Below are 20,754 nucleotides of genomic sequence, written 5' to 3' on the forward strand. Positions count from 1 at the left end.
TCAGACCCAGGCCGGCCTTTGGTTGTGGCACCATCCCTTCGTCTCCGAATGTCTCTTCCCAGAAAGAATCCCTGAATCGAGGCCAGTTTGAAATAGAATGTTGACACACACTGATAACGTGTTTATCTGATAAGTTATTTTAACAAATGACACTGTACAATACCTTTGTTGCCTCGATTTTTAATCGCAGACAGTGGAATCTACATACGATAATAATCTGAAACTCAGCGTCAACTACATGAGAAAAACAGGAACACGTTATTTTTTGACACCAGGAAATCTTACATTGTTCCTTTTCTTCTTTCAAATTCATCTCTCTAATCCTCCATTTTATCCTAATATGATATTTCTTACAATGGAAAGTTTAAAGCTGGTTAACCTCTCATAACTTTCAAAAAAACAAGTCTATGAGTTTTTGTGACCACGTGTTAGTTGCTCAGTCTTGTCCAGCTCTTTACGACCCCATGGTCTGTAGCCTGCCAGGCTCCTCTGTCCACGGGATTCTCCAGGCAAGAATACTGGAGGGGGTTACTATTCCCTTCTCCAGAGTATCTTCCTGACCCAGGGATCAAACCCTGGTCTCCTATATTGAGGGCACATTCTTTGCCGCCTGGGCCACCAGGGAAGCCCGTAAGGCTTTGTGTTTTTGTTCCCAGACCGGAGACTTCCGGAGTGCGTATCCTATCCCTTCCTCAGTGGATCTTCCCAACCCAGGAACCGTACCGAGGCCTCCTGCATTGCAGGCGGGTTCTCTACCAACTGAGTTATGAAGGAAGCCCATATGATATTATTACCCAACCGAGAAAAATATACAAATACATTATACATTTTGGTAAACCATCATTAAATATAGATTCTTACTTTTGTTGGAAATACCGAATACAAGTGGGCTTTGGAGTTTTGGGGTGATATACACTAACTTGGCTGTGGCAGGTCTTAGCTGTGGCACTCAGGCCCTTCGATCAGACCTTTAGCTGCAGAATGTAGAATCTTTTAGTCGTGGCAAGTGGAATCTAGTTCCCGGACTAGAGATTGAACTCAGGCCCCCAGCATTGGGAGCTCGGAGTCTTAGCCACTGGCCCACTGGGGAGGTCCCTGACTCTAAGGATAGTGGAATGAATGGGGCTGGTTTATCATCCTCCCCTTCCCCACCAAGAAGGACATGTATCTGTGAATAGAACCTACCTATTAATAGAAAGAGCTGGTAAACCTCTTCGTTTTTCAAGCCCATTCTTTGTTTTTATGGGTGTAAGCTTCGAGGAACGCCGTTTGAATACTGAGAATGAGGCAGCGGAAGTTTTGTTACAGGAATGTTACTCAGCTCCGGATTTCTGAGTTATATTCTGAAATCACATTAAAAAAACTACACAAACCTAACTACACCTGCCATCTGTCTCCACTAGGCGTTCTTTCACCTATGTTGAAAGCAACGGATTGGAAAAGCGATTTGCAAAAGGGTTAGCTCCCCAGGCATTAGTGTCTAATGCGGCCCAAGAATTTCCTATCGTATCTTTTGGTAACCCAGTGGTTTTGATATCCCAGGACAATGCCTAGGGGTGTGCAGGTAAACTGGCTCTTTGGGGAAAATAGGAAGAAGCAAGCAAGCAAGCGGGACAGAAAGCTCTGCTTTGTAACTTGTGCTCATTTCTATGGTGTAAATCCTTCCACTGGGGCCAATTTCAAGCTACCAGCTTGACTTCACCGACACGGAGTTGGGAAGAGACCATGCTCCCCGCGGTCATGGCAAGGCCGCCGGCACAGGGCGCAAAGCCTCACAGCCAGACTCCAGAAGGGACGGCTGTGTGCGCCTGTTTTATGAGCTGCTGCAGGTGATCATGAAGGGAGGGTGGGAGAGGAGAGCTGGCCTGACCTCAGGGCTGTCTAGGACAGAGAACACCCCAGGACGCCCAAGAACATGGATTCCTCCCATCACCCCAAGCCGGCCTACCCCTCGCACAGGCTGTGCCCCGAGGCTCCCGTGTGCGGCCGATTGAAGGACGCTGATGGGGAAGCAAGGCCCAGGAGGGGCCAGGCTGCGGCTCAAACCCTGCCTCTGCAGTTCACGAGGTTTGAGGACTTGGGTATATTGTCTAGGAGTCTCAGTTTTTGCCTATAAAATAGAAGCCAACACCCACCTTCCAAGGTCCTGAGAACCCGGGCGGGCAGCCAGCAGAGGCTCGACAGCTGGATGCTGCCACCAGGGCCCGACCAGCTGAGTTGGAGGGAAGAGACTTGGAGGACTGAGGCCTGTCTAGGGTAGCAGTACCACAGGGAAACACAGGCGCCCTGATGTGAGACTTGGACCATAAATAAGACTGAGCACCGAAGAATTAGTTATTTCGAACGGTGGTGCTGGAGAAGACTCAACAGTCCCTTGGTCTACGAGATCCAACCAGTCCATCCTAAAGAAAACCAATCCTGAATACTCACTGGACTGATGCTGAAGCTGAAGTGCCAGTACTTTGGCCACCTGATCCAAAGAGCTGACTCACTGGAAAAGACCCTGATGCTTGGAAAAATTGAGAGCAGAAGGGGACGACAGAGGATGAGATGGTTGGATGGCCTCACTGGCTCAATGGACGTGAGTCTGAGCAAAGTCAGGGAGATAGCGGAGGACACGGAAGCCTAGCGTGCTGCACTCTGGCGACTGAACGACAGCAGGCGCCCAGCTATTTAAGGTTTTTGTGTTCCAAAGCAAGTGACTGCTTTGGTTATCTTAAAACACTCACTTCAAACCGTAACTTTTAGATTCTTTCTCCCCCTTCCATACAATCTTACGCAACACAGAGGCTGGGATCTTCACTTGGTGTGAAGGAACACAGCCAGTAGGCACAATGGGTTCCTCCAGAAGTAGAACTCAGGGCTGGTCCACCTTGGGCCACGCCAGGAGGGTGAGTAACCAAGAAATAAAGCCTCCTTCTAAGGCGGCTTCTCCAGAGGGACAGATGCATAGACTGAGCCCCCAGGGCTTTAGGCTCCCAGTGGCTCTGCTGGCTTGTTAAGAAGTTCTTTGAAAGATGCAGCAAAATCACATTACTACATTACAAACACTTCCAGGGCACAATACCTTACATGGTACTTTATTTTTCTTCACAATATTAACTGGACGGACAAGGAGAGTTGAGTGGCAGCGTGGCTCTCCCCAACAACACAAAGAAAACCTGATGATATTCAACACTGGCCAGCTAGAGACTTACTTTATCTTATCTAAAGCTCACTTAGCAGGTGTGTATACAGTGTTGCAGAATGTCGGCCACCCCTAAGAAATATCCATCTTACAAACAGCCCATGGAAGGGAGAAGTGTGAACATCTTGAGAACAAAAGCTTCCAATACAAAACCACTTTTCACACATTTTTTTTTATTGAAATGAAAATAATCTCAGTAATTCAAAACAAAAGCAAAACTTGGTCAAAAACTTAAGAAGATAGTATAATAAAAACAGTCTTCCTCCAGAGAAATGTGATCAGCTATCACATCTTCAAACTCTACCCGAGAGGCAAAAACAATGAAGTGAGCTGGCTGGAAGGCCCACTGCAGATTCCCTAAAAGGTTTAGGAATACACAGTTACTAATACACTATAGTCATATTTAGTAACAGGCCTGGATCTTTTGATTAAGCCTTTCCATCTTCCACAAGTGTTTCTGTCTGCTGAGCTTACCTTGGGACCCAAAACAACCTTGTCATCAATAGGATATGTATTTGCTTTCAGTGATTTTCCTGGGGTGGTTATGATGAATTGGGGCAATACCATTCATACTCCATGGGCTTCCTTTCCGCCCCAGGAGATGCGTATTCCATGGCTGTCTAATGCTAGTCTTATGAGCACAGACATGGAGCTGAATGATTCTCTGGGTAAGGATAAGGGACTTGTACTGTTCTTACTTACCCAGTTCAGTCTCACTTTCCCATGCCTACCCCCTGTATTGTGCACAATAAAGCATTTAGAAATAGATGTCCCGACCAACCAGAAAATTAACCATCCCATTGGTTAAAAATTGCAGATTTATTGTTTGAATAGCCATTAGACATATGCAGGCTTGAAATTCATCCCATTGACGGCAGATGTCTCGAATCTTGGCTCATCTGCATTGTCATACAGAGCTGGACTCTGGGCTGTTCTGTTGTCTGTAGAAGCTAAATATACCGCAGAACTTAAAAGTGTTTCTTGTTTGTTGCATAAAGTCTTTCCCGGAGGGATCACACTGATCCTTGTGAAACTCTCACTTGGTTCTATTTCATATCCTACAGTCCTGGCTATTCTGAAAGACTCCACACCCTGATCCAATCTTGAGAATGTTTTGCTCATTTGAAAATTCTTCCTCCCACCCCTGCAACAAATGTCCTTTGTCTCATAATAATAATAATTAAAAAAATCCCTGGGAAGATTCAAATTGAGTAACAATAAAGATCTGACTGGAATGTTCATAAGCCTCACAAGGTACAATTGTATTTCTGAAGAAGTGTGTAGCCACAGTTGTCTGGGCTGCAAAAGACACCACCGAATAAGATCAGAATAGAATTTCAACTGATTCCCTGATTTCCTTAGACTGGCTTATATTTCAAGCCCTTCCTGTTTTTTTCTGATAGAAGAGGTGTACATTACTAACTATAAGTGATAAGGAAGTATGAAAACAGCCGCTACCTTTAAAGTATAATTGAAATTAGAATTTAAGTTCACATGTATAAATTTGTCGCTTTAGCTTAAGTTTAATTCCAATACAATTTGCAATTCATCCCATAGATCCTTGATGAGAAAAAGCCAGACATGTATCGGGACTGCCCTACATACTTAAGTTTAACCCTACTTATTAAAACTTCTCTTGATTTACAGTCACTTCCTAATTTCTCACATTGGGCCAGGACTAGGTCTTTAAATGATAAGCATAAACATGTACCAGTGAAACAGAAGTCACATCTAAATGGAAGGTCATATCTGAGTAGGCAGAGATAAGTGGGCTGGGGCAGAGGATGTTGGGTTTTGGCTTGAACCATAGCAAAGTGCTTCCTTCTTTCAGAATGTGACTTTAATCCAAATCTCAAGCCCGTAAGACTTTTCAGCCACTGTACAATCTGAGATGAGCTGTTTGCTGCAGATGATGCGACTTGTCATCTTGATCCCTCTTTCGGGCTCTCTGCGCAGCAAGGGCTTGGGAGGACCCAGGAGGTTCTTGGGTGCTTCGCTCCTGTGGGTTTTTTTAGAGCCCTTGAACTCCATTTGGGGAGTGTACATGTTCTGTTGAACCCTGACCTGGGTGGCCTGTGTACCACGCTGAGGGCAGTTCTGGTGTGAATCCCTCCTCCACATCAAATAGGTAGGAATTCAGTCTCTGCTGTCCAACTCAAGATAACTGAGAAAACATAAAAAGGGAGGAGGGAAAACAGTGACCAGCCCAGGCTTCTATATACATTCATGGCTCCTAACACTTTTAACAACAAGAAAAATGCAATTTCAACTACTCTTAGCGATAATATTTTGCTTAAAAATTAGAATCATTCAAAGGTCTGATCTCTTCGAGAGAGTGCAGCCATAATACTGTACAGTTCTGGGGTCAGGTAGCCAGGAACACTTATCATGAAAACCAGATAATGGAATCCCACAGCAAAAGGAAACCAGCCTGAAATTAGCCTCTATGACCTCTTTTATATACACATTTTTAGAATACTCTGCAAATCTCAATTTGAACAATGACAACAACAACAATAACCAAAGACAAACAAGTTTTATATTAAAAACGTCCGTGCTCTTCATGGTCACTTCTAAAGCAGCTTGGAGGAGCTCGCCACTTGGCGTGCACTGCAAACCGACTCCGTTACAACATCTTGGCAGGATAGCAGCACAGCATTTGATATTCCATATTCATCACTTTTGACAGTGTAAACCTTTCATAAGATAACATTTTGCTTAAAGATTAGAATCATTCAAAGGTCTGATCGTCTTGTTCCCTGAGGCCCGCCAGGGAGGTCTGGCTTCACACCATGGGTTTCCTGCTCTCTCCGTGTGGGGCCTAACTGCCACCGAATTTCAGGAGAGCTTGAGGATGGCCTGGAGAAGGACCCTGGAAGGGGAGCTGGAGGGCTCTAAATAGGTTTCCATGGAAACAGGCCCCAGAAACCATCTTTAAGGGTCAAACCATCAGAGCCAGAATTTAATCCCCTGGTCATTTTCCATCTGGATTTCCAAGTGAATGAACCTCATGGGTTTAATCAAACATGTATGCACTCTTAAATGATGTGAGTTAAATTCTGATTTGGCCACGACAGGTGAGCCTAAAGGAAAAGGGTTGAAGGGACAACAGATACTGTCCCTCACGATCAACATTCTGCTGACATGGAAGTGGATGTAGATTGGTTGACACAAAGTGGTTGAGTGGCCGGCAAGCTCCAGGATTTCTCAGGGAGCTGAGAACTAGGGCTTGTCTCACCTCCTCAGAAATGCTTTTAAAGAATTAAGAGCCAAAAATATCTAAAGGGAAAAATGATCATTTTGCTAACAGTTAGTGTAGAGGGCATAACTAAATACATTTTTTTAAAAAAGATGCTGAGATGCATGTATCTTTTTTTTTTAAAGCAGCTTTCGAAATATTAACCACAGCATTAAACATTGAACACAAGTGCATTCCAAAGTTGATACAGATAAATGGTATACAGATAAATGTTATAATGCAATAATGCCACAGTTATTCCACATATGTCTCAAGGCTGAGTCTAAACTTGAAAAAAAATATTTTGCAGTTCATGAGCTGGAGATTTTTCTTCTTTTGCTACTCCTCTAGCATTCCCCTGGAGAAGGAAATGGCACCCACTCCAGTATTCTTGCCTGGAGAATCCCATGGACGGAGGAGCTTGGTGGGCTACAGTCCAGGGGTCGCGAAGAGTCGGACACGACTGAGGGATTCACTTCCCTTCACTAGCGTTTCCCAGGCCTGACTTTTCTCTTTTCCTTTCCTAACGCCCCAGGATACACGGATAACCCCCGCAGTCCACACCCGGAGCTTCCCTGCCCGCCGCTACCCCCTTCCCTCTCTGTCAGGCTTTTCATATAAAACCAAACTACAGTGACAAGATAATGCTTTACATCCACAGACACAGGTCAGTTAATCCATTATACGCTTCCTTTAGGATTTACGACTCTCCCCAAAGTCTTTCAAAATCTCACTTGAAGCGGCGCACGCAGGCTGGCGGCCCCGCGCGGCGCAGCGCACGAGGCCCGCGCGCGTCTCCGGCGCCCGCGCCCCCCCACCGCCTCGGCTTCCTCCGCCCGGGGCGGCGGCCGCCCGCTCCGTTTCCTCCAGCGGCGGCGCGGCGCACGGGCCCGGGGCGCGCGTGTCTCCGGGGCGGCCCGCGGCCCTCGCCCCCGCCTGGGTCCTCCATGGCGCCTCAGCCCCCGCTGCGCTCCAGGCGGCGCGGGGCCTGCCCCGGGCCCAGGCCTGCCCCGGGCCCAGGCTCCTGCCTTCTGTCCCGGCCGCCCGCGGACACGTGGCCCGTTTCAAGGCTGGGCGCCAGGGCGAGGCCTCAGGCCAGCCGAGGCGGAGAAGCCGGCGCTCGGGGCGCCTGGTGCCGGAGACGTCGCCGAACAGGCCCGCGTCCGCGCGGTCCCCAGGATTCCGCATCCTACGCAGACAGAGCCAGGCCGGGATTCGGAGGGGGAGCGAGTCCAAAACATGTGAAGAAGCACATGAGGGCTTAAGGTACTGGATGATATTGTGTGAATTGCTAAGATGCTTCTCGGCACAATCGGTAGCTTAAAAAAATACTTTCCTATGGTTTAAGGGCATTTTCCCCGTCACGGTCCTTTGGGGTGGAGGTCTTGGCAAATACGAAGTCCAAATAGACCAAAAGCTCAAACGTTTTTGGTCCAGTCAGTGGGACAGAGTAAACAGAACTTACGTGTAGTAGAGTGTCTTAGGGAGCAGTAGGTGCTAGCGGGAGAAATGAAAGCGCAGAAGCAGTCGGGATGCTGGAGGCTTGCAGTTTGAGCCAGCATGGACGTTCGTGCTAGTGTGAGTTGCGATTGTTTCTTCTTCCAACCTGGTGTGGACCATATGCGCGGTGCCCTTCTTCAGGCCAGGAAGGCAGGCCTCCCCTCGGAGCACCTTCCCTCTGAGAACACAACCTCCAGGCACCGCCCCCCCCCCCCCCCCACACACACACAAAAAGCAAATGAACACCTTCTGCCTAACCTCCAACAGCCAGAAACCCGGCTTCTGGAACAGTCAGACCCTTTGTCACTTTGCGTTTCAGCTGGTTGAGTCACTCCAGCCAACAGTATGGAACAAAAATCTGTGTTTACAGGCACAAGAGAGCCAGGTAGAGCCATCCAGGTGGGGCTTAGTAATTCGTGGCGGGGTTTCCAAAGACAGGAGATTCAACAGGACTGTGTTAAATAAATAAATCTTATTTTTCTCAATAATGTAAAAAATAAATTGCATTTTCCTTTGGCAGTAAGTAGCTGATTCAACGTTGAGCCTGAAAGCTGTTTGTGGTGTTGGTGGTGGTGGTTGGTTGGTTGGTTTTTTTTTTCTTTTTAAGAGTCTACAGCTTCGCTTCAGCGGTGCAGCAGTGCCAATGCGGATTATTTCTACTGCTTTCACGAACCTTTTGCATATTTGTTGGTGGCAGGCCTGTGGACTTCACTTATGGCCCAGATAGGCACCCAGGGTGATGCAAGCGCCCACCAAGGCCAGACTGAGCAGCGCCTTCAGAGACAGCCAGGAGAAATCAAACAGGGGCCGCATGCTAGGGCCATACAGCTCCACAAAGGCGTCCTGCAGAGGGGGAGAGCGCAGGAGAAAAAGAGTGTTAGAGTAGTAAATGTTTCCTGTTACTATAACAAAAAAAGTGCCAGCGCAGTGCCAGCCGACCGGGGGAGAGGCATCTGAAGTGCCTTGCACCTTCAGAAGGGTGAGGGCAAAGGTCAAATGTGCTTTGGGGATAATGATTTCAGACCCACTCTTTTCACTTTCATTCAGGACATACTTATTGAGACCTTACACACACACCAGGCACAGCAGAGACTCAGCCATGAGTGAAGCAGACCAAAAGCTCGAACGTCTCTGATCCAGTGAAATGGGACAGACAATGAACAAAACTTGGATGCATCGTAGAGTGTATTAGAGAGCCGTAAGTGCCAACGGCAGAAATGAAAGGGCAGAAGCAGTAGAAATACTGGAGGCTTTGCAGTTTTAGCGAGCATGGACATTCGTAAAACTAATTTAAAAAGAAACCCCAACTACTCCTTTCCTGAATGCTTGCTCCAGGCCAGGCACTTGTAGCGAATCCCTGACATGCATTATCTTCTTTATTCTTCACACCCATCTTAAAGGGCCCTTTACTTTGTTCTTGTGCTGTAAGAAAAGAGCCGAGACCATTGAATGCTCATTTCTCAGATTTGCTGGGGACGATCAGACTCTGTGTTTGGACCCAGTGAGCATTTGGATAACTCTGTCTGAATATATGGGCTTCCCGGCTGACCCAGGTGGTAGAGGATATGTCTGCAGTGCTGGAGACACAGGTCAGTCCTCAGGTCAGGAAGATCCCCTAGGGGAGGGCATGGCAACCCACTCCAGCATTCTTGCCTGGAAAATCCCATGGACAGAGGAGCCTGGCGGGCTGCAGTCGTTTGGGTCACACAGAGTCAGGCTGGCCTGAAGCAGCTGAGCGTGGATGCATGCCCGTCTGAATATGTAAAGCAGTGAGTGGAGTGTTTTTCCCTTGGTGGATTAATCAGGTATGAAGGGGAAAACAAGACATAGTTCCAGTTAGCCCCCCAAACCTGGAATTAGCACACAGTTTCACTAAGGGAGACGGCGCACACAGAGGTCCAGCGTCACTGTGTGAGGAGCGGCTGATGATGCTGACCACGCTTTTGTCTGTCTGGGGCAAGTATTCAGTAGAGGGATCAGGTGTTATTTTTGTCTCCCCAGGGCTGTGCATGGTCTTAGTACATGTAGGTGTTTGAGAAATGTTTGTTCAGTTAATGATTAAGGTTTTCTAACATCAAACATTGGTTTGAATTCTGTATTTGGCCTAATACATTACCCAGATACTCTGCCTGTTTGAAATTATTCCTTTTACATACAACCACCTCTGGAAATCTTGGCAGTAATCTCGAAGGTGAACATTTAAGGCATCATTAAGGGGAACTTCCTGTGTTATTAAGTATAAATGTGCACAATTATTTTTCATGACTACATAATTTTCCACCACGTATATTTATATATCTGTATCTGTGCTGTACTTTATTTAACCAATTCTTTTTACTTTTTAAATTATTTTTAATTGGAGGATAATTGCTTTACAACGCAGTACTGATTTCTGCTAAACAACATACAACTGCTCAAATATTCCCTCCCTCTGGAGCCCCTCTCTCCTCCCCCATCCCACCCCTCTAGGTCATCAAAGAGTGCCAGGCTGGGCTCCCTGCGTTATAGACCAGCGATTTGTAAATTCTTATCTATGCATTTGGATTTAGGTTTTGTTTTTGTTTTGAGACAAATTCCCAGAGTTGATCAAAATTGGTTCCCACAGTCCTGAAGGGTTTGTGCTGAGCTATCCTCACTCTCTCACTGCCCCAGTGACCTTGGCACCTTTTACAAAAAGCAGACAAGAGGGAATTCCCTGGCAGTCCAGTGGTTAAGACTCTGCACTTTGACTGCCGAGAGTATGGGTTCAGTCCCTGGTTGTGGAACTTAAGATACCACAGGCTGTGCAGCCAGAAAAACATGAAAACAAGAACTAAACAGACAGAACCCCACAAAGGCAGACAAGGGTTTAGGGCGGTGCGTCTCACTGGGGGTGGTCCTGACCCCCCCCCCATGACACGTCTTTGGTGGTCATGGTCTGGGGGAGAGGGTGCTGCTGGCATCCGATGGCAGAGACCATAGGTGCTCTCCACTGCCCCGCGCGGGACAGGACGGCCCCAGCACAAGAATCATCCCCCCCAAGTGCCAGTGGTGCTGAGACTGAGAAGCCTTGTGAAGAAAGGTCCAGAAGAAACTCCACAATCACAGCCCTCAGAAGACCCAGATGGTCGATCTAGTGTGTCCATAGCTTTGGTCAAATTAGCGCCAGATGAGTTAGCTAGCCGGCACAAGGAACTGCTCCCCTACACATGGGTGACCTCTACCTTCAGAGGTACTGGATTAACTTCTACCAGGAGAGGGCGCAAGGGTTTTCTTCTTCCTTAATCTATTGTTAAACAGTTTTCTGAGTTTGAGTCTTAGCAAAGCAAGGCAATAGACATAAATAGCACATGTGCTTAGCGCCCTAGGCCCAGAGCTGAGCTGACAACCACGGCTGTTCGTCAGGACACCGACCTTCGCTACATGTCGGGGGGTAAATGGGGCAGGAAGGAGTCAGGACCGGTATAGAGAAACTTGCCTCTTGCAGAGTGCACCCCCGGACCCCACAGACACAGGAGCAGACGTCTAACAGCCCTCCCCTCCGTGCTGTTTTCTCTAACGGCGGGAAGGCTGGAACCCCCATACACCAGCCAAAGGCACCCGGACTCCTCGGAAGAGCGCACTGCGCGGTAGGCGCTTCAGCTCCATGTCGTGAGGGTCGGCGGCTGGGCCCTGAGTCCCTTTAGTTATCAATGGAGGTGTCTGTGGCGGGATATGGAAGAGACTAAGGCCTCAGCCACCTGACCCTTCCAGACCAGGTGCCCCCTCGGGAGACAGGGGAAGCAGGGAGACTCGGGCTGCTCTGCCTGGTGCTCGACCCCCCCGGGCGGACGAGACGCCTCTCCCAGTACCCCAGCCCTGGGGCCGGGAGACCTCCCTGCCCAGCCTCAGCCGCTTGTATAAATAACTGTGCTTCACGGCCCATTTCTGATGTGCATTTCAAAGAAAGAAATCATTTCTGAAGTGGGATGAGCTAACATAGCATCTCTTAACCCAAAGCACGGGCACGGAGGGATCTGGGAACGAGCCCTGAGCTCAAGGGAGGAGGTCTGTGTGGAATCCTAGCTTTGACATTTTATTGCCTGTGACCTTGAACAAATTACCCGAGGCTGAGCTTCATTTATCTCACCCATAAAACTGGTTGTTGTGAAGATAAACGTAGGTGATTCGGGCCATTTGTAAACGTGGCCCCGAGCGTGAACTAGAGGAAACATCACCCGGCTCTCTGGTCTGTCCTCTTGCTAACCTGCTGTGATCCTCCTCAAACTGCCCTAGCCTCCAGGCGGTCTGCTGAGCCTGCTAATTTCCAGAAACAAGCGACCAGCTCCCTCTAAGGTGTCAGCTCTTGGTTCTCAAGATAGTTGATGATTTCTAAAGAAATCGTGAATTCAGACGTACACACATGATGTGTTCTGGCGGAAAATTGGAAGCGATAACACACGCCCAGCTCTACTTCCTCATAGATTATTAAGTCAGGCTGTAGGGCCGAGAGGCATCATTTAATGCGCGACCCCCCCCCCCCGCCCCTGAGATGGAATCTACCCCATAATCTGCCCGTCTATGATTCTAAAGTGCAGAGCAGAGCCTGTGGTTTCAGGAGTGAAGCTCCAAAAGCTATTTTCAGGGGGGAGTCTTCTTGCTTTCTCAAACATCCTGATCAGGGTGATTTCCGAAGTCTGTTTGAACAGTCTGTCATTATTTGTTTAAGTCTGAAAGCTGTTTTAAATAAACACATGCTCATTCTATGTATTAGAAGCAACAGAGAGGGAAGAAGAAAGCCCGGGCCGTCGTCACATGATTTGGACAAAGCCCCCGCCTGTATGTTCAGGGTGCACGCAGCACCTGGTTGTGTTGGGACTGGCCAGGGCTCTGCCCGACCTCAGGGATGGGCACGGCAGGTCTCCAGGGGAGGGCCCCTTCTCCTTCTGTTAGCCCCCAACTTCAGAGGGGAGGCAGGCAGCGCCCCAGCTCTGGAGGCCCTTTTGCAGACAGCTTCCCCACAGACTTCCCATTCAGAGGCCACAGATGGCTGGAGTCTGAGTTCCAGCAGCGCCGACCTCAGAGGAGCAGGGCAGCTAATGCCCCAAGCCCAGGCCCTGGCTGCAGGGCTGGGAGTCGGCCAGGGAGGTGTGGACGGACCAGGTAGGAACAGACAGCTCAAGTCAGCGAAGGTGGGAGGAGGGGGTCAGAGTGTCCTGTCCCTGCCCTGGGACCACTCAGCCCCATCCCTCCCGCCCCGATCCCCGCCACACCTCCCTCAAGGCAGCCCACTCTCCACACCTCCCTCAAGGCAGCCCACTCTCCAAGATTTTCCTTTCCCCTTCAGGTCCTTCAAAAAGTTTTATTTAAACCTGGTTCCGAATAAAATGAGATTTAAAAACCAATGAATCAGAATGGCAAGAACTGAAGAAGACCACTGAGTTCCACTGAAAAGGATGGTGTGGGGGTGGGGGCAGGAGCCCAGATACCCTCACACAGCTCAGGGGCTCTCAGGAGCAGGTAAGCGGAGAGGCCGTTCATGTTTGGAAATGCGCAACAGAAGCTTTAAAAATATTGCTCATGTGTTAGCGATTCTACTTCTAATTATCTTGAAAACAATAAAACTTTAAAACAAAAATATCTGAAAATATGATAGTGAGTATGTTATGGTTTAGTCGCTCAGTCGTGTCTGACTCTTTGTGACCCTGTGGACTGTAGCCCGCCGGGTCCCCCCGTCCATGGGATTGCCCAGGCAAGAACACTGGAGTGGGCTGCCATTCCCTTCTCCAGGGGATCCTCCTGATCCAGGGATCGAACCCACACCTCCTGTGTTGGCAGGTGGGTTCTCTACCACTGACCCGCCAGGGAAGCCCACTGGAATATGGATCAGTCACTAAAACTTGTGCCCTGTATTTACTGGCAAGGGAAGATGTCCCCAGCATAACACTGAGTGAAACAGCGCAGCAGCCTCTGCCAGTCCAGGCTCCCGCTGGCTCTTAGCACTCACAGGGAAATGGAACGGTGACCTTGGTCGGCTATAAACAGATGGGAAACTCAGGCACGTTCCAGTCTTGGAGCTGACTGTGGATGCCTTATGTGATCATGGCAGAGCCTCGGTGGGGAAGCCGTCCTGCCCTTGAGTAGATCCTGGCCTAGAGAATGGACTCGTGTGCTTCCACGTGCGTGTGAAACTCAGCTAGATGGAGGCCTGCCGCCGTTTCTGCTCTGCACCGAGCAGAAGCAGGGAGAAAATCAGATGGCGCTAAGAGGAAGCCAAACGCTGCCATCAGACGCCTCCGGTATTTTCTGTTACCCGAGGCTTTATCATTTTATCTCCATGGGGATCGCCTCCCACGTGACCACCTGAGGGCCAGTGCAGAGCACACACCTTCCTTCATTCCAGCCTGTGGCTGGGGAGCTGGGCTGTTTATGCACCGACTCCTCCCACTTGCTGGGTGAGGGTTGCTCCTATGGAGGTGTCCATAGTCCAGCACTTCTGGCTGGTCATGTGCACAGGCAAAGGGGTCAGAGAAAGCCACTGGGGAAAGAGATCCAGATGCTACATCGCCTGTAGCTTGAGAGCTCTGAGGAGGTAAGGGCAAGACGAATTCCACAGGGCAGGATATGAGCCACTGATCTGACCCCCTCGCTGTTTCTCTAGCCTCATTACCTTCTCTCCCCAGGACCAGTGCTAGGATTTCCCACCTAACTTCTCTGCCGTTAGCCTAGTGCCCTACCCTTCAATCTTCTCTGCCTGCTGCAGCCACAGGGATCCGTTCAGAATCCCGTCTGTCACTCCCGTGCTTCGATCCAGACCGTTAACACGCAGGCTCCCCGTGCTCTCCCCACCCAGCTTCCTGCTCAGCTCTCGTCACTCGATAAGTTCATCCAGTTCCCGAAGGTATTCGGTGCAATCGTATTCTGCAGGCAACTTTCTCCAAGTCCCGAGGCTGAGCTAAATAATCCTCAGCCAGTCCCTGCTCACTGTATTCTCTGAAGGTCATCTGTTTACCTGTCTGTCTCCCCCTCATTCAGCTATTAGCACCTGGAGGTGCAGGGACCATGCTTTATTTATCCTTGGATCCCTGGAGCATGTTTCTGCCACATGTCAGGCACTCAGCATATGCTTGTGGAACTGAAGTACACCTTACCGTAGACCAGGCTTTCCAAACACATTTTAACAGGTGATGTTTTTCAAAAGGAGCATATACCAAGGACAAATAAATTTTGCACTGGAACGAAGTCGGACGCCTTTTTTTTTTTTTTGCTGTAGCAGCTTGTAGTGTCTCCAGTGAAGAACTCAAGTTCAGCTCATTCAGAATGGTCAGCGCTGGATCTGACTGGTCGGTGTTCGTGCCACATTGGTGGTGGCACAGTGCCATTCAGCAGTTTTGAATAGCATCCCACCTGAACGCCCTGGAGTCTCCAAGGGAGGTACAAGCTGTGGGGCATTTTCCAAGCCCGCTGAACCATCTGTCCCTCTGTCAGGGAGATCCCCGTCTTGTGAAGACTGAGAATGCCGAGAGGCGGAGGTAACAAAGCAGTAATTCTGCGCACAGTGATAGAGGCAGCGCTGGTGCCCCCTGTACAGGACGGGGCAGGTGATCAGAGGCACCAAAGCCACCCTAGACCTTCACGGGAACAGCAAGACGGCTGGTGGCCCCTTGCTTGGAATCTGCTAAGAGGTATGAGTGTGTGTGTGCACACTCACTTGCTCGGTCGCGTCTGACTCTTTTTCGACCCCATGGACTGCAGGCTCCTCTGTCCACGGGGTTTTCTCCAGGCAAGGATCCCGGAGTGGGTTGCCATTACCTCCTCCAGGGGATCTTCCTGACGGAGGATCGGACCCACGTCTCCTGCTCTGGCAGGTGGGTGCTTCACCACTAGCACCACCGCAGAAGCAAGGGGGATGAGCCTTGTTCCCAATAAACAGGACCTGCGGTTTCCCCAGTACCCAGAGGCAGCTGATGTCCAGGCCCCAGGCGAGCAGGAATGCTGGGAAAAAGGAGGAAGCCAGGCAGGGAGGGAGACACCTGCACAGCAGAGAGCAGGGCTCTGCCTGAAGCCGGGAGCCAGTGATGTCCGGACGCCCACTAGGGCTGAAATCAAAGGGGGAGCGGCAGCCAGGCCGATGGGCGCGGCGGCCTGCGCAGCACACGCGAGGGAGCCAGGGCTGTGTCTACCTGAGCGCAGCAGCTGGTGAGGAAGTGACTCTACTTCCCGCCTTATCATTGGCCCGGCAGGATTTCCTCTGCAGCCACTTTGTGCTGAATGAGTCTGGAAGGTTCCGTCTGGAGCAGAGAGCCGTGGTGGGCGGTGGCTAAGTCCAGTCCCCTGGGTGCTTCCTCCCCCCCTGCCCCTTTACTCCTGAAGTATTGATTCCGGGCTTGGGGGAAAAGGAAACAGAAAAAACCTTGATGACTGGAGCATATAACCGAAGGACACACAGCTGCCTGGCCTGCAGATGGGGGCCCGTGAGCGTGAGCGGCCGCGGGACCCTTCACCGAGGTCCTCGGGGGCCCCCAGCCCGGCAGTAAAGGGGGCTCCACCTTGGAGGCACTCTGGGCCCAGGGGGAGGGGCTCGTTTCGTCACAGGCCGAGGACATAAAAATGAAACCTGATCCGAGTGTCATCCGGGTGTAACCGGAAACCAGAACGATGGCAGGAGAAGGGAAGCCCACACAGGACTGGCCCGCCCGCCTCGGGTCCAGGGAAGATTGGGTGTATTTTGTGATGCAGACTGAGCTGAGGATGCAAATCAGGCAGGGGCCCGGAGGAGCCGGAGGGAGGGCAGGAAAATGAGAGCCCCAAGGGCTCCTTCCCTTCTAGAGCAGGGCAGAGTTTGAACCTCATTTGCAAAGGCGTCTATTGCTCTGGGGACCCCTCAGCCACGGGGCCAGCTCAAAGGCAGCAGGCCCTGTCCACGTGCTAGAGGCCGGAACCAGAGGCTGCCGGCCCGGTGGGACCTCAGAGGTTCTGCTAGTCTCTCTGCTCTGGGGCTGGGCAGTCGCTGCAGTCTGGAGAGAAGTGCAGTGAGGAATTCCAGGCTGCGCCAGCTGTGTGAACACTGCGGGAGTGGGGACCTGGCCACCTGTGGGCTTAGGAAGTGAGAACAGTCCAGAGATTCGAAAGGTGTCTGTGGAAATGGGCCAAGCAATGCATCTATAGCAAAATGTGCTTTAAAAAAATGTTAAATAGTCGTACCATTTGGTTCATCAGGTTCAGATGATAAACCAGTGTGAGGCTAAAGCCGTATCTGTAGAAGACCCTGAAATCTCATCTTTGACTTGCTGATTCATTTGGGAACCAGACATTTTTAATAAGGTGCTGAGGAGTCTTAAACAAGACACAGGCCTGCATATAAGAATGGTTCCTTGATATTCTCATGTGTTCATAGCAGCTTTGGTGAGCAGGAGAGTTCTATAAATGCATGCAAAGAAGCAGTGTGTGTGGATGCATTTTGGGGCTTCCCAGGTGCCTCAACATTAAAAAGAATCTTCTGCCAATGTAGGAGATGCAGGTTCCATCCCTGGGTCAGGAAGTTCCCCTGGAGAAGGAAATGGCAACCCATTCCAGTGTTCTTGCCTGGGAAATCCCACAGACAGAGGAGCTTGGGGGCCGCAGCCCATGGGGTTGCAGAGTCGGACACGACTGAGCGAGCAAACAACAGAGGCATTTGCCCTTCGGACTCTGGGGTTTGAGGAAGGAGACCAATGCTGCTGTCCTCCTTCAAAGGGTGGCTCCCCCAGGACCCTTTAGGCCCAGAGTCCACAGGAAACTGCCTTGCAGGGTTTTGGCTTTAAAACAAAGTGACTTCATTTTTCTTCCTGACCTTCCTCATTCCACTACCTTCTTCTGGCGAGAGAGCCGTGCGTTTTCTGGCACTTGGTCCTTTCTTGCTCTGGGCTTATGTTATTTTCACTGTTAGGGGGAAACATCCCATTATGATGGAGTTTTGTTGGAATGAAAGCACATCAAGCAAAAAATAGTGTAATTATTACAACTCAACAATAAAAAGACGGATAGCCCAATTAAAGAATGGGCAGAGATTTGACTAGATATTTCACAGAAGAAGATCTCCAAATGGTCTAGAAATTCATCAGTCATTTAGGGAAATGCAAATGGAAACCACAGTGAGATATCACTTCATCCCAACCAGCATGGCTTTCGCCTCAAAAGTGGACAATCACCAGCGCCGACAAGGAAGGAGAGAAAGCAGAGACTGCACCCATCACTCATGGGAAAAGAAGAGAGCGCAGCCTCTGTGGAAAAGAGTGGGGCTTGCTCAGAGAGGCGAGCGGTTACCCCACAGCCCGGCATTCTGCTCCTAGATGCACACCCGAGGTGACTGAGAATACATGTTCACACAGAAACGTGAACACACATTCACATCAGTGTGATTTATAATAGCCCAAAGTGGAAGTGATCCAAATGTCTATCAGCTAATAGATAGCAGTAGGGTACCATCCGGAGAAGGAAATGGCAACCCACTCCAGTGTTCTTGCCTGGAGAATCCCAGGGACGGGAGAGCCTGGTGGGCTGCCGTCTGTGGGTCACACAGAGTCGGACACGACTGAAGCGACTTAGCAGCAGCAGCAGGGTACCATCCACACCATGGAATATTATGCCGCCATAGAAAGGGATGAAGCGTTGATACGAGCCACAACGTGGATGCACCTTGAAAACAGCATGCTGGATGAAAGACGCCAGGCATGAAGGCCACACATCACGTGCCGCCATGGGCTTGCCTGGTGGCTTAGATGGCAAAGTCTGCCTGCGGTGGGGGAGACCCGGGCTCGATCCCTGGGTTGGGAAGATCTCCTGGAGAAGGAAATGGCAACCCACCCGGAACTCCTGCCTAGAAAATCCCGTGGACGGAGGAGCCTGGTGGGTTACAGTCCATGTGGTTGCAAAGTCGGAGACGACTGAGCGACTTCACTTTCATTTCTATGACATGTCCAAATTAGACAAATCCGACGGGACAGGAGTGGATTGGGGCTGAGGAGAGACGAGTGGACAGTGACTGCTTACGGGCACAGGCCTTCTTTCTTTTTGCCAGAGTGATAAACAGTTCTAGAGTTAGAGGACAGTGGTGGGTCTCACGACATTAGAAACACTAAACCAAGCAGTCACGCTTCCCTCATGGTCCAGTGGCTCCCACTGGTCCAGTGCTTTGCAGTAGAGGGGACACTGGTGTGGCCCCTGGTGGGGGGAGCCCCCACGTGCCACTGGGCAGCTAAGCCCCTGCACCGCAACTGCCGCGTCTCAATACCGGGCCGGGCGGCCTGGAGCGCGCGCTGCGCAGGAGCAGCCGCCGCAGCGAGCGGCCGGCGCCGCAGCTGGAGGGCAGCCCGCAGGCAGCGGCCGAGACCCAGCGCCGCCGGAAATAAACCGTTTTAAAAAGTCAATCACTTAGAATTGAATTTTAAGGCTTGTCAATTATTATTTAAAATCGTATTTTTTACACGACGTGAAGAAGGGCACTAAACTATTTTTATGCCGCACGGAACTGGACAGAAGGAGCTGCTTGTTCTGGAACCCTTGCTCACGGGTGGCCCCCTTGCCAGGGTCCAGACCTGCCCGGATGTGAGCGTGGCCTTCACTCTGTGCGGCCGGCAGCAGGGAGACTCGCCCCCGCCCCGGAGAGCCCCCTCTGCGCTGCGCCAGCCACGTGGCCCGTGAACGCGGGGTCCGGCCAGCCTAGGAACCCAGGGCCCTCCCTGCCGCCCCAGAGCGAATTCATAGGCTAGAGATGGGAACTGGGCGGATGCTCGCCGAGCCCCGCAGCGCGGCCTGAGTGCTGTCATCGGGACACCAGACGGGGGCGGGGGTGCGCGGGGCCCTGATTTCCCAGACCTGAGTTGAGGGCTGCAGGCCTGACTCTCCGCTGGTTTAAGTCAGCAGGTGTTGACTGAGGGTGGTGTGGGGAGAGAGCAGAGAGGCGCGTTCCTAACAGGAACTTGCTGAAAGCGACCTCGGACCTGGAGGGCGTGTGTCCAGTACGTCCTCGGCTGCCCGCCAGCCTCCGGCCGGACCTGCGCTGACACCTGCTTTCAAGACTGGCTGAGGAACCAGCACAGCATCTCTTCTGGAAGCTCCGCACCACGCCGGGCCCGGGCCTTCCCTCCACGACAGGCTCAGGACCCCGTCTGCCGCCGCCACCGCCCCCCTCGCGGTCAGTCCGCGGCGAGCGAGTCGCTATTACTAGCCCTGCTTTACCTCCCAGGACGCTCGCATCCTGCAGGGAAGCACCCCGGGACACAACAGGCCGTACCCTGTGCCAGCTGCCCAGTGAGTCACTGTGTGACGGTCTGCACGCCACGGACCCACCGCCTTCCGGAAAGGCTGAGCGCTCGGGAGGGCCGGGGGCGCGGTGGCGCCCTGCTCAGCGGGCTCCACGTGGGCGTGCCACGGGAAGGTCGGCTTTCACTTTGCAGTGTATGATTTAGTTCAGTTCACCTGGAAAGACTCAACATGAATGGAAACAGATGCATCTCGAGGCGCACTGCCCGGCTCTCGGACAGGCCTCTTCCTCCCGCACAGACAGTCCTCCCACGTCCAGGGAGGAGAGCAGACCTCTCCTCATAAGGGGCACGCGGCCACGGCCTCGGCCTCTGACACGCAGACCCAGGCACCGGCCGCGCTTGGGTCCTGGACGCGGGTTCGTTCACTCGGTGCCGCTTTGCCGGCGCGGCTGCTCGTCGGGATAGATGCCCCTGGGAAGGCCTTCCGACGGCGTGTGCTGTGCCGCCAGAACGACATGGGCCTTAAATACGCACACAGTGAGAGGGGCACTCACAGGGAGAGACAGAGGAGGGACAATCAGAGGACAGAGAGACAGACAGACAGAGGCAGACGGCAGGGACACAGA

The 20,754-nt window shown here is 51.2% G+C and overlaps 1 protein-coding gene across 3 annotated transcripts in view; it reads right to left on the minus strand.

The window, feature by feature from the left end:
* Positions 1–3,343: 3,343 nt before the first annotated feature.
* The window catches only part of BCL2 (BCL2 apoptosis regulator), a 199,725-nt gene continuing 182,314 nt past the window's right edge, over positions 3,344–20,754 (minus strand). For 2 of the 3 annotated variants that reach the window (XM_069569138.1, XM_069569139.1), the window contains one exon: positions 3,344–8,768. In XM_069569138.1, coding sequence (XP_069425239.1) covers positions 8,634–8,768 — 135 coding nt within the window. In that variant the 3' untranslated portion in view covers positions 3,344–8,633. The remainder of the gene's footprint in view (positions 8,769–20,754) is intronic. The other variant, XM_069569135.1, reaches the window with a different exon arrangement.

Source organism: Ovis canadensis, chromosome 23 (assembly GCF_042477335.2).
Source record: "Ovis canadensis isolate MfBH-ARS-UI-01 breed Bighorn chromosome 23, ARS-UI_OviCan_v2, whole genome shotgun sequence".
Classification (NCBI taxonomy): Eukaryota; Metazoa; Chordata; class Mammalia; order Artiodactyla; family Bovidae; genus Ovis; species Ovis canadensis.